Consider the following 13,254-nt stretch of genomic DNA (forward strand, 5'->3'; position numbering starts at 1 on the left):
TTGAGCCCTGCATTGGGCTCCCTACTCAGTGGGGAGCCTTCGTCGCCCTCTGCCTGCCACTCCCCCTGCTTGACTCTCGCTCTCTCTGACAAATAAATAAAATCTTAAAAAAAAATTCCTAGAGGGTTGCTGGAGGGGAGGGAGGTGGAGGGATGGTGTAACTGCGTGATGGACATTAAGGAGGGCATGTGATGTAATGAGCACTGGGTATTATGTAAGACTGATGAATCACAGACCTCTACCTCTGAAACCAATACTACATTATATGTTAATTTAAGAAAGTCCTGGAAGCATACAATCTGCCAAGATTGTATCATGAACAAATAGAAAACATGAATAGATGGATTAGTAGTAAGGAGGATGGAGCAGTAATGAAAAATCTCCCAACAAACAAAAGTCCAGGACCAGGCAGCTTCACTGCAGAATTCTGCCACACACTCAAAGATTTAATACTGATCTTTCTCAAACTTTTTGAAAAAACTGAAGAGGAGGGAAAGCTTCTAAACACATTTTACAAGGCCAGCATTACCCTTATGCCAAAACCAGACAAGGACACCACAAAAAAAGAAAATTATCAACATCCTTGATGAACATATATGCAAAAATCCTCAACAAAACATTAGCAATCCAAGTCCAAAAATACATTAAAAGGATCATATAGCATGATCAGGTGGGATGCAAGGATGGTTCAACACCTGCGAATCAATCAATGTGCTACCCCACATTAACAAAAGAAAAATCATATGATCTCAAGAGATGCAGAAAAAGCATATGACAAAATTCAGCATCCATTTATAATAAAAACTCTCAATAAAGTGGGTATAAAGGGAATGTACCTCATAAGAAAGTGTCATATATGAGAATCCTATAGCTAACATCATACTCAATGGTGAAAACCGAAACCTTTTCCTCTACGATCAGGAATAAGACAAGGATGCCACTTTTATTCAACATAGTATCGGAAGTCCTAGCCATGACAATTAGGTAAGAAAAAGAAATAAAGGTATCCAAATTGGAAAGGAAAAAGTAAAACTGCCACTATCTACAGATGACATGAATACACACACACACACACCCCTGAAGAATCTACCAAAAATACAATTAGAACTAATAACTGAATTATTTAGTTGTAGGATACAAAATCAATATACAGAGAGCTGTGGCAATTTTTTAAAAAAATATTTTGTTAATTTGACAGAGAGAGAGAGCACAAGCAGGGGGAGCGGGAGAGGGAGAAGCAGGCTCCCCACTGAGTAGGGAGCCTGATACGGGGCTCGATTCCAGGACCCTGGGATCATGACCTGAGCTGAAGGCAGATGCTTAACTGACTGAGCCACCCAGGCACCCCTATCTGTGGCATTTTTATATACCAATAACAAGACGTCAGAAAGAGAAATTAAAAAAACAATACCAGGCACCTGGCTGGCTTAGTCGGAAAAGCATGTGACTCTTGATCTTGGGGTTGTAAGTTTGAGCCGTGCACTAGGTGTAGAGATTACTTAAAAAAATAAAATCTTAAAAAAAAAAAAAAGAATGACAATACCATCTACAATTGCGTCAACAAGAATAAATTACCTAGGAATAAATTAAACCAAGGAAGTGAAAGACTTGCATAATGAAAACTATAAGATGCTGATGAAAGAAACTGAAGAGAAAACAAACAGATGGAAAGATATTCTGTGTTCGTGGACTGGAAGAATTAATTTTGTTAAAATGTCCATATTACCCAAAGCAATCTACAGATTCAATGCAATACCTATTAAACCAATGGCCTACTTTACAGAACTAAAATAATTCTAAAATATGTATGGAACCACAAACAGCCAAGGCAATCTTGAGAAAGAACAATAAAGTTGGAGGTATCAGGGCTCCTGACTTAAAACTATACTACAAAGCTATAGTAATCAAAACAGTATGGTATTGGTACAGAAACAGATACAGAGATCAAGGGAACATAATCGAGAGCCCAGAAATAAACCCACACATACATGGACAATTAATCTATGATAAAGGAGCTAAGAATGTACAATGGCAAAAGGATAGTCTCTTCAATAAATGGTGCTGGGAAAACTGGACTGTCTTACACCACACACAAAAATTAACTCAAAATGGATTAAAGACTTGAATATAAGACCTGAAACCATAAAATTCTGAGAAGAAAACACAGGTGGTAAACTCCTTGGCATTGGTTTTAGCAGCATCTTTGTCAATCAGACACCAAAGTCAAGGGAAACTAAAGCAAAAACAAACTAAAAAGCTTCTGCACAGCAACAGAAACCATCATCAAAACAAAAAGGCAACCTACTGAACAGAAGATATTTACAAACCAGTTATGTGATAAGGGGTTAACAGCTGAAATATACAAGGAACTCATACAACTCAACAGAAAAACAAACACCACAATTTAAAAATGGCAGAGGATCTGAATAAACATTTCTCCAAAGAACACAAACAGGTGGCCAACAGGCACATGAAAAGATGTTCAACATCACTAATTATTTAGGGAAATGCAAATCAAAACCACAGTGAGGTATCACCTCACATCTATTAGAATGGCTATTATACGAAAAAACGAACCAACAGAAATAAGTGTTGGAATGGATGTGGAGAAAAGGAAACCCTTGTACATTACTGGTGGGATTGTAAATTGGTGCAACTACTATTGAAAACACTATGGAGGGTCCTCAAAAAATTAAGAACTACCACATGACCCAGCTATTCCACTTCTGGGTATTTATCTGACAAATATGAAAACACTAATTTGAAAGATATATGCCCTTCTATTTTCATTGCAGCATTTTTTAAATAGCCAAGATATAGAAACAACCTAAGCATCTGTAGATAGATGGATAAAGATGATGTGGTATATTTGCACAATGGAATACTACTCAGCCATAAAAAAGAATGGACTCTTGCAATTTGTGAGACGGATGGACCTTGAATGTATCACGTTAAGCAAAATCAGTCAGATGGACAAATGCCATATAATTTCACTCATGTGGAGTCTAACGAAAAACAAAACAAAACAAAAACTCATAGGTACAGAGAACAGACTATGTTCTGTTCTGGTTACAGAAGGAGGTTGGGGGTGGGCGAAACGGGTGAAGCGGGGCAACTGTATGTTGCTGGACGGTAACTTCACTTTTGCTGGTGATCACTTTGTAGTGTATACAGATGTTGAATTATAGAGCTGTACACCTGACACATATGTAAAAAAAGTGTAGGAAAAATGTCACCACTTATGGGTTTGAGTCTCAAAATATTTTAATCTTGAGAGAGGAGAAACTGGATGTTAAGTTCAGTAAGTAGTAGCAGTCTCTTCAATTCAGCCCTGATTTCCAAAATGGAAAACAAGATTCAATAGCATCTAACTCATCAATGGGGAAAGTTTTATTTTTCTTTTATGGCACATAACTTAGAACATTAAGATAAAAGAATATTAAAGAATAGAATGCAAAATGTGCATGAATTCTGGAGTGAAGATGGGAGTGAGGAAGACTCTGATTTGTGGCTTAAGTAACGGGGTAGACGGTGAAGCCCCGGCCCAGGATTGAGGGGAAGGGAGCAGATGGAACACTGTAACCTGAGCCATTCTTTTCCACCTCTCCTGCCAAAAAGGGGGAAACTTGGCGCCATGGTGCCAAGAGTATCACCCTGGCACAGGTCCTAACCTAATGTGAAGAGAGGGTGCTGTAGCTGGGGCCAGCTCCCAGTTGTCCCTCTCACCCCCAAACATACAATTCTTTTCTCTTCCACAATTCCTCATGATATGCTAAGGATGACCCTAGTCTAGGAAAGGGCGGGGGAAGAATCAGTAAGGAAAAGTGAGAAGGATTTAATAATAAAGTTGTGTAGCAAATATTATTTTCAGTTTTTGACATGTCTGAGATGCCTATAAGATAACAAAGTGGAAATTTCTAATAGGCACCTAGCAGAAAAATCTGGGTATATAGGTAAGAGATTTGGGTTCATTCTCTTATGCTCACTGACAGCAGATGAGGTCACAAGGTGAGGGCAGCAAACAGTGGATGGCAATCTTAGCTGTACATTGGAATCAACTTAAAAAACAAAAAAATGACAACACAAAACTGATGCCTGACCTGTCTCCAGACAGATTCTGATTTACCTGGTATGAGGGGCAGTCTAGGCACTGGAATTTCTGACAGTTCTCCAGGTGACTCTACCAAGAAGCCAAGTCAAGAACCTGTGGCTTTAGAGCATGAAGAGAAGCCAGATTTCAGGATCGATCCCTAGCCCAGGGAACACAACATTGTGAGGAGTAAGCAGAGGAAGGACCTGTAAGGAGACTGTGGCCCCCAGGAAGGGAGAAAAACAGAGCGGTGTTACGGAAGCCAAGGAAAGACCATTTAAGGAAGGAGAGGAGACTCAAAGTGCTCATTACTACCCATGCTGTTCAGACGTTCCTTATAGTAGGAAACAGCTCCCCCAGCGGCCTTTATTTCAAAATTCATGCAAATATCGTATTCTATTCTTTAGTATATTTTTATTTTAATACAAGAGTAGTATTTTATTTTTTAAAGATTTTATTTATTTATTTGACAGAGATAGAGACAGCCAGCGAGAGAGGGAACACAAGCAGGGGGAGTGGGAGGGGAAGAAGCAGGCTCATAGCAGAGGAGCCTGATGTGGGGCTCGATCCCATAATGCCGGGATCACGCCCTGAGCCGAAGGCAGACGCTTAACCGCTGTGCCACCCAGGCGCCCCAAGAGTAGTATTTTAAATGATATACCATAGAAGAAAAACAAAACAAAAATCCCAAACCTTATGAACTATTACAAGAAATTACCTCCACCTTCTGGGTTCTTAAAACTAAACTGCAAACAAATTGCAGCCGATTAGAGCCCTAACTTATCTGTCCATACTGATTCCACTGGCTGTAGAAGTTCCATATTTTTGCAATTATCAACAATTTTAAATTAAAAAAAAAAGGCACACATCCCTTGGTTAGTTGAGCAGATTCCAGTGGGAATAGGTCAATATATTTTCTCTAATATTTATCCGTGAAGAATTTGTTTCAAACTGTTATATGTGCAATTCACAACGTTCTCTTGTAAGTGATGAAAACTAGTTTTCTTATTCAAGCACTATTGATATTAACAGGTGTCCTGATAAGTAATTCTTGCACTCAGTAGGTATTCAAAAGTTTATTGGATGAACAAACTATTATGTGTATGTGTATTAATTTATATGAGTTATAACAGTCAATTCTCTCCATGTCAGGAAAAAAAACCCATTCATTTTGCTAAATTAAGGAAAGATAGGGGGAAATATATGCCATCTACAAACTCAAGAGTCATGTTGCCTTAACCGCCACAGGGAAGGTATTCTGAAGTTAGGCAGTCTGGTGTCAGGTCGTAATTATAGCACCATCCAGCTGGGATTTCTCCCCCCGCCGCCCCCCCCGCCTTTTAAAAAATATTTTATTTATTTATTTGACAGAGAGGACAAAAGAACACAAGCAGGGGGAGCAGCAGAGAGAGAAGGAGAAGTAGGCTCCCTACTAAGCAGGGAGCCCAATGAGATGCAGGACTTGATCCCAGGACCCTGGAATCACGACCTGAGCTGAAGGCAGAAGCTCAACTGACTGAGCCACCCAGGCGCCCCACTGGGACTTCTTCCTTTGCTGGAATTACCTTTGGGCTGCCAGGGGCAGGAGGCAGAAAAGAAGAGAAGGGTGAAGTCAAGTCCTCAGCAGTCTGCTTCATCCAGTTTATTTATTTAATGTTTTGGACTCCAGCGTATTGAAATTTAATCCTACATGAAAATAGGATTCTTTGTTCAAAAAAAAAAGCAAAAAAAAAAAAAAGCTTGAAAACCACTGGATTAGACTCTGAGGTCTGGAAAGACTTTCAAATTATATATATTTGACTCACAATATCTTTAATATTATTTAACTAAGTTTGGGATATATTTTTGGCAATGTAAAGTTTCTGGGAAGAATTTTAAAAACCACAACTAATTTCCTCAAATGTCAAAATAAAAATGTAAGTAGGAAATGTCTTAAAACTGCAAAATCAGGAATAAAAGCTGTACTGAAGAGAAAACAAAGGAAAAGAATTGAAAGAAAACAGATGACACATCTTTTTCAAATGTCACATTTAATGTTTTCACCACTGTACTTCAAATCTACATTGTACAAAGTGACCAGTAAGTGTGCCACGGTAATTGACCAACCTCTGAGATTGTACCTTTCACACCAGTGTCTTCTTGGGCTCTTTTGATACTAAACACGTTTCTCATTCAAGTGAATTGAAATGCTTCAGTTGGGTTGATTCTCAGGAGCCTCATAAAAAAAAAACAAAGATATTGCACCATCTTTGTTTAGTAATTCAATGTTTGTTTCTTTCACAGCAAATAATTACTTCATTGAAGTTAAAACTTCCAAACATAACTTATTAATAGTCTTCAAATTCAGCTCAGATCACTCAAGATGAAAATACTCTGCTAAATACAGATAACTTACAATAACTTTAACAGTTAATTGTCCATAACACACACCAAGGTTTTTTCCTAGACCAATTTTAAGACGATCCATTAGTATTCCTTGTACAGGTGAAAAACGATCTTCAATTTTCTTGTCTTTTTATTTTTAATATAAAAGTTGGAAGGGACATTCAAGTTTCAAGTCTCCACATTGAACTTAAAAAAAAAAAATAGTCATCATCAGCATGTGGAGGTAAACAAGCCAAGTTGTATAACTCCAGGAGGTAGAGGCCTTCAATTTGTATTCATATATACATATGCACAGAAGAATTCAGTGTTCCAACAGAAAAAAGAATTTGTCAAAAAGTAATAAGTTATTTACTACTGTGACATTTCAAGACTCCCACAGCTTTGCCTAAGGACACAAACACATTTGACATAATTCCCTATGTGCCTTTTTTGTGGCTTTAAAATTTTTAAAAATTTGTTTTTGTCTTTATTTATTTATTTTTTTACTGTCCAGTGCAGGAAAAGTCTCACAAAATTTCACAGACCTAAAATGTGCAAGCTAGTTCTCTCTCTATACAGCAATGTTGGGATTCTTTTGAAATTAGCCCAGAAATGAATTATTTACACACATGAAAGATGCATGCTTGGGGGTTTCTTTTATGTAAGAAAGAGCAGAAAAACTTCTAATAAAAATAGATTAAATATATATATATATATTTATACTGGGTAAGGAAAACAGAAGTTTAGTCTCTCCTAGTCACAAACTCATTCTCTCTACCCACAACATTGGATTTTAGACAGCACACATCACCGTCACGGCTCTAATGAGAAGCTAATTATAGGGCTTGATCATTAGGTGGCATGCCCCACCCCCCAACCCCCCAGGTGCAGCCACGATCAGCTCATGTGGCTCCATGATTGGTCGCAGGCAAGGTTTCTAGATTCTTTCGTTTTAGAAAACCCCAAATTTTCAGGAATGGCTCAAATATCAAAATGTACGACTGTCCTTTGTGTGTGTGTGTGTGAACAATCTCACTTCATTTTAAAAAAAGAAAAACAAAACAAAAACACAAAACCCCAAAATCCCAAATTTGGTTCAATTCTCTTTTGTTCTGAGGTGAGCCATAACAGCTGCACTAAATTCATAAAACATGTGCAACTCTGGGTAAAATATTTTTCTTCTAAAAGCACAACCACTTTACAAGATTAAAAGTCTAGTAACATTTCTAAATATTATTCATATCATACAAGTAGTGGTTGTTAATTTAAAACTTCATTAGTAAAATTACAGTACAAGCATGATTAACCTCCAGAATTGCAAATCCCAGACTCCAGTGGAAAGCTACATTACATCTTCAGTAGTACATTATCTTCCACCGTCACTCCCACACCAGAGGAGATGGGGGCATCTCAGACGGCTGGGCAACAGTGGAACTGGAAAAAAATGGAGACATGTGAAACCAGCTGTGACACCACAAAGGGCAAGAGGGTGAGTCAATGCTGAGTGTTTTCCTCTCTTCCTTTAAAAATATGATAAAGTCCATTTTTGGATTTTTATTTGGTTAACTTCTCTAAAGATGCATTTGTTTCAAATTGTTCATTCAAGAATCTGTATCTACAAGTGAGGCGACAGCGATGGGCTGGAAGGTGACAAGTCATTTACTCGCTGTGGGACGCCGAGCAAATCCCCTCGTCTTTCGTCTTTTGGAAAGGGATGATGCCTGCCATCCACCTCATAGGACATTGTGATGAATACACAAGATAATGTAAGTAAAGTGCCTTCCACAGTGCCTACTTGGTAACATAAAGTAAGTGGTAGGTATTATAAATAATAATGCTTATAATCAACCAGGAAAATAACCTTAAGGGATGCAGAATTATCCATTTAAAAGTAGCCTCTCAAAATACAGTGACTTTAAGAGGGAACCTATGTGAATGAGCCTTATAAGCACTTTTATCAAATATGAATTCAGCAGTAATAGATAATCGTTTAGCATTTGTTATCCACAGATCAGTTTCCTCAGTTATTTCACATATCTGTCTAATTTTGCTACCTAGATTATAAACTTGAGGGTGTGTGTGTAACCACTTTGCTTCCCTGGGGCCTGGGATAATGAATAACTTGCACCTGAAAGGTATTAAAACACGACTGAGTGGGTCCCTGACTCTTAGGGGAAAATAAGAAAATAATTTTAAACCACAGAAAAGTAAAAATGCAACCTAATTCCTTCTTTCCACAGAAAAATACATGGAAGAAATAAAAATCACCCTGATTTAAAAAATTCTAAACAAAAATTCTTGGCTTTGATTTAATAAATTTAATCAACTTCAACACCATGTCACGGCCAATTAAAAGACAAACAAGGAGAAGAGGGAAAAGGGAGAGGCAGAAAGGCAGGTAGGAAAGAAAGGAGAAAGAGTGTGGCCTCTCAGATCTAAATCCAGCCTTCTCTGTCCTGCTTTGTAATAGTGGAGCCAGACCCTTCTTGCAGTCATCCTTTGCCACCAGCTTGTGCTGGAAGGACACTGCAAGGGCATGGCATCAGGAAGCAGCTTCCCTTCCTTGTTCTGGTGTGGTTTTTTTGATATGGAAGGCCCTGTTTTGTTCTACCCAAACTTTCTGGCAAGTTTCTCTGCAACCCAGCAGGCCTCTCTGATGGATCAGTTCTGCCCATACCTTTTGCAAAGCTTCTTCACCACCCTTAAGCTGAGCGTGTTCTTGTGGCAGTCATAGCCTCTACAAAGAAATCCAAATTTTATTAGCCTTGGGTGGAGGGGCCGCCTCCAAATTCTCAATTTCTTCCTTGTTCACTCTTCCTTAGTCTAGAGAGAGTACCTGCTTTCTGCATTTGCCACTTTGGGACCCTCCAGAATCCTCTTATGCACCTTCCAGAAGTTAACCATCTTTTCGTAGTTAATGCTTCTCACTATTAAATTTTCCCTGCTCATATTACTAGGTGTGGTTTCTTTCTCCTGGCTGGAGCTTAACTGATGCCAAGGATTAGGGAAAAAGACACTGGGAAGGAAAGGACAGAGAGAGAGAGACAAAGACAATGAGGCTTGTTGGGTTCCAAAGCAGCTATGAAGCTCTTTAAACAAAACTCTAGATAGGAATACACCAGCACTATACCTATAAAATCATCTTGCTTGCAGGTATTATTCAGGTGGTGGGGGTGGTACTGGGAACCAAGATAACCATGTCTAACTCAAGGGCAGTGGCCGCCACGCTGCTGCTGCTGCGGGAGGACCCTATGCATGTGCGGGATCAGGCAGTACAGCGGTCATCTGAGAACGACTGCCAAAGCACCACCCCCAAATCAACCACCATGAAGTGGCGTGAGCATAAAAACGAATGCTTACATTTTTAATTTGCTTTTGACTAAGCCAAAACTGTAAAAGTAACCTCCTTTTTATCTATATTACCTAATCTAAATAAAAACAGAAATATGCTGAATAACCAAATCACAACGGCATCCTTTTAACAACAAGGAAGTAAGAATTACATACATATAGTTACCTAATAAAGCTCTTAAAAGCAGCAGACTGCGGGTTGATGCAGAGAGGCACTCTGTTTCCTTTCTGCTGTTCCAAAATGAACTGGTGAATAATTTCTGTGGAGAAAACAAACATCATATAATCCATGCCAATCTGCAGGCCTGGGAGCAGTGGATTCTCAGCTCACTGGCCAGCACCTGAACAGCATTTCCTACTGGTTTAGTTAGATCAGACACACATATCATGTATCAGGCGGGATCCAGGGGAACTTTCCTGAAACCAAAGTGACAGTGGCTGCTCAACGCAGGCAACCTCCCCATCCCCCTGACCAAGTGGCGTTATGTGGGTTCAAAACTCCATCCATGGGAGGAGTAAAATGGTCTATAAATCTGAGAGTGATTCCATAGAGTTGGCATTATGAGTGAATCTTCTACGTTGCTGGTAATTATCGCTCTTTTGAAAATCACTTAAAAAAACCCTGCAGTTGTTGTTTGGGTACATAGTTTTAGGCTGTTTACCTCGGGGACTATGCTCTTCTCAAACATCCTAGAATGTCTAAAATCACTCAGAATTTTGGATGTCATTAACCTCCATCCCCACCCCAATAGGAGATCGTGTCAGGGAATTTTATGACTAGACGATCAGAAATTCCCCTCTCTTGTGATCATTCAAGGAATGATTCCCTCAGTGGGTGTTTCTCCTTTCTAAAATTTGCATGTGATATAAAAAAGTCAATATGTTTCATTCAATGAAATCACAGTGAGTGAATACTTATTACCTACTTTGAGTCACACTCACTAAATAAGTCAGCTTGAAAAGCTCTGCCTGACCTTCCACTGGATGCAATAGTAAATCAGTGTTTTTATAACACACATAGCTTTCTTGGCATATATGCCCTGGACAAAGAGCTATTATACACAAGGTTGTAAAATAAACATATGGAGGAACTCTGGTCACCATCCAGATTCAGCTTTTCACAGTCACATAATGGAAAATGTTATTATTCATTCTGCCTGGCCGAGGACCAAAAAAGGCACTCACCTTTAACCTGTCGAACAGAACTGAGGTTCTTCTCAAAAGTGTCATCAAATTTGGGATTGGTGATGGGCTCAAAGTCACTGGTATAAACTCTTCCAGTAGAGGTGGAAAAGCAACATTTACACATACACGTGTGATATCGTAGTCGCCCTTCATCTAGGTAGGGGTGGGCTAAGGCATCCTTAGCGGATATTCTTTTGGACTGAAATCAAATTTAGAGACCAGCACATCAACACTACAGATAAACATGACTGTCTACACAGGATCTTTCATTAAGACACAGTAACTGCTTTCACAGCTTATCCTTAATTTATAGTATATCTTGTATAAAGAGGGGATGTCTGAATGTAGAGGCAGGTGAGGCAGCAGCAGAGGGAGTATATAACAACGTAGGACAACCAACCACCAGACACCACCAGAAAGCTCTTAAAAGTGACTCTGCTAAGATCCCGAAGAGCTCCTACCTTGAAACAGATATACGCATGGTCAAAAAATGGCAAATACCATGACATTTAAATATGCAATGCTTTGGAGGGGATAAGTTTCCATTTTAAGTAACAGTTATATTTTCTAAATATGTTTCAGCATTTGGTAGAGATGTGATCACAGTGGCAATTTTACAAAGTTGCTTGAAACTTTTATTCTCTTAGAATGCCAGCTGAACTTAGGGCAAAAGCCTATGGGGAACTGCTGGGGTTAGGCAGCAGACAAGGTCTGAATGCCATGTTCTGACAGCCAGCACCATCTGAATATCAGTGGCCGGTGGTTTTCTGGCACTTCAGAGCAGAATACTAAATGTAGTAGTTTCAGGTTTACATAAATCATAAACTCATTTCTCCATTAAAAAAACTCTGCTCCTCTTTTTAGCTTAGTGGACGTATATTTTAAAGTATTGAAGGATGGACTCAGTACAGAGTAGAACAAAAATGGACACTCTGCCCTGCTTCCGGTATAACCAAGCACTTCACACAACACAATTAAAAACAAAGAAAACCATTTGGTACTCAAACCAAAAATAACTGGATCATCCTGACTGGTTCTAGTCCCCCAAATAACAAAATGTTAAATATTCCCCATAAACCTGGTTTCCCTAAAAATGCTTTTATCTCGAATTCTTTGCTATGCTGATGTTAAAAGGCATGTCATGACTTTTCAGGATATGATAATCACAAAAGAAAGCTGCTGTTTATCCACATGAACAAACGGATGTAAACTTGACAACCTTGGTTTTGTTTCTCTCACTACCTGTCATATGGTGCATCTGGTGATCCAACCTTCTGAAGCCTGACTCGCTGGTGCTCTTAGCAAGTAAGCTGCTGCTTTTTTCTCTAAATGGGTCCAGCTATTCCTGGAGGTTCCACTGGGATAAAGGTCTATTGTCAGAACCAAAGGAAACAAGCTGGTTGAGAGTACATTTTGCCTGGGACCAGGCCCCTTGGAGTCCTCAGTGCCTCTGGCCAGTCTCACGTGAGGGACTGAGCTCCTTAGCTTTTGGATACTACAGCTGGTTCTTGGACAAGTTCATTTCTGATTCTGACTGAGCATGGCCAATCATGAACACACTGGTGGCAGCAGTGGTTGAATCTGGTTCAGTTTATCATCTGACCATTAAGTCATTTCTGTCAGGTGGCAGATGTCAGAAATTGGGTCCCTCTCAGCTGCCAGCAGCAGCTGGAATCTGGTTTTCTTGCTGGTTTTTTTTGTCTGTGGATTCTGATATTTCCTAAAATTTCAGAATGCAGGGTTGAAAAGATTTTGGTGTTATCCCAACTACTGATAGCATGCTCTGTGTTTGTACGTTCTGTGTGCACCAACATGGGGTCCTCTAAAGTGTCTTACCCAAGAGAAGCCTTTGAACAAAAAGTAAATCAAATCCTTAGCATACAATCAATGATCAACTTTCATTTTTCTAAACAAATTAATGCCTCTTTAGAACTTGTGAAACAAGGCTAAAGAAAGGAGACTGTCATTTTGTAAAGGGTATGAACACTGGAAAGAAAAACTGCCTTACTAAATTGAGAAAGAGATCACAAAATTACTCAGATTTTCAATAATGTTCTTTAGAAGGACCTAGTGGTGATTAACTATGTCCTATATATATATTTTAAGATTCATTTATTTGTGAGAGAGAGCATGCACACATAGGCGCCTGCAAGTTGGGGGAGGGGGAGAGAGAGAGGGAGAAGAACACTCCCTGTTTGAGCAGGGAGCCCAACTCGGGGCTCGATCCCGGGACCCCGAGATCATGACCTGAGCCGAAACCAAGA

General features: G+C 39.3%; 1 protein-coding gene and 1 long non-coding RNA gene across 2 annotated transcripts in view; one reads left to right on the forward strand and one right to left on the reverse strand.

Annotated features, from left to right (window-relative positions):
- Nucleotides 1-6,101: 6,101 nt before the first annotated feature.
- The window catches only part of NLK (nemo like kinase), a 159,136-nt gene continuing 151,983 nt past the window's right edge, over nt 6,102-13,254 (reverse strand). The window contains exons 9-11 of the mRNA XM_002912336.4: nt 10,991-11,189; nt 9,972-10,065; nt 6,102-7,888 (exon numbers count right to left, since the gene is read on the reverse strand). Coding sequence (XP_002912382.1) covers nt 7,834-7,888; nt 9,972-10,065; nt 10,991-11,189 — 348 coding nt within the window. The 3' untranslated portion in view covers nt 6,102-7,833. The remainder of the gene's footprint in view (nt 7,889-9,971; nt 10,066-10,990; nt 11,190-13,254) is intronic.
- Nucleotides 7,901-12,364, forward strand: LOC117795425. The gene is made up of 3 exons (XR_004619436.1): nt 7,901-7,943; nt 8,061-8,220; nt 12,144-12,364. It is a non-coding gene; the product is annotated as an uncharacterized LOC117795425 (long non-coding RNA).

The sequence above is a fragment of the Ailuropoda melanoleuca genome, chromosome 13, assembly GCF_002007445.2.
Source record: "Ailuropoda melanoleuca isolate Jingjing chromosome 13, ASM200744v2, whole genome shotgun sequence".
Lineage (NCBI taxonomy): Eukaryota > Metazoa > Chordata > Mammalia > Carnivora > Ursidae > Ailuropoda > Ailuropoda melanoleuca.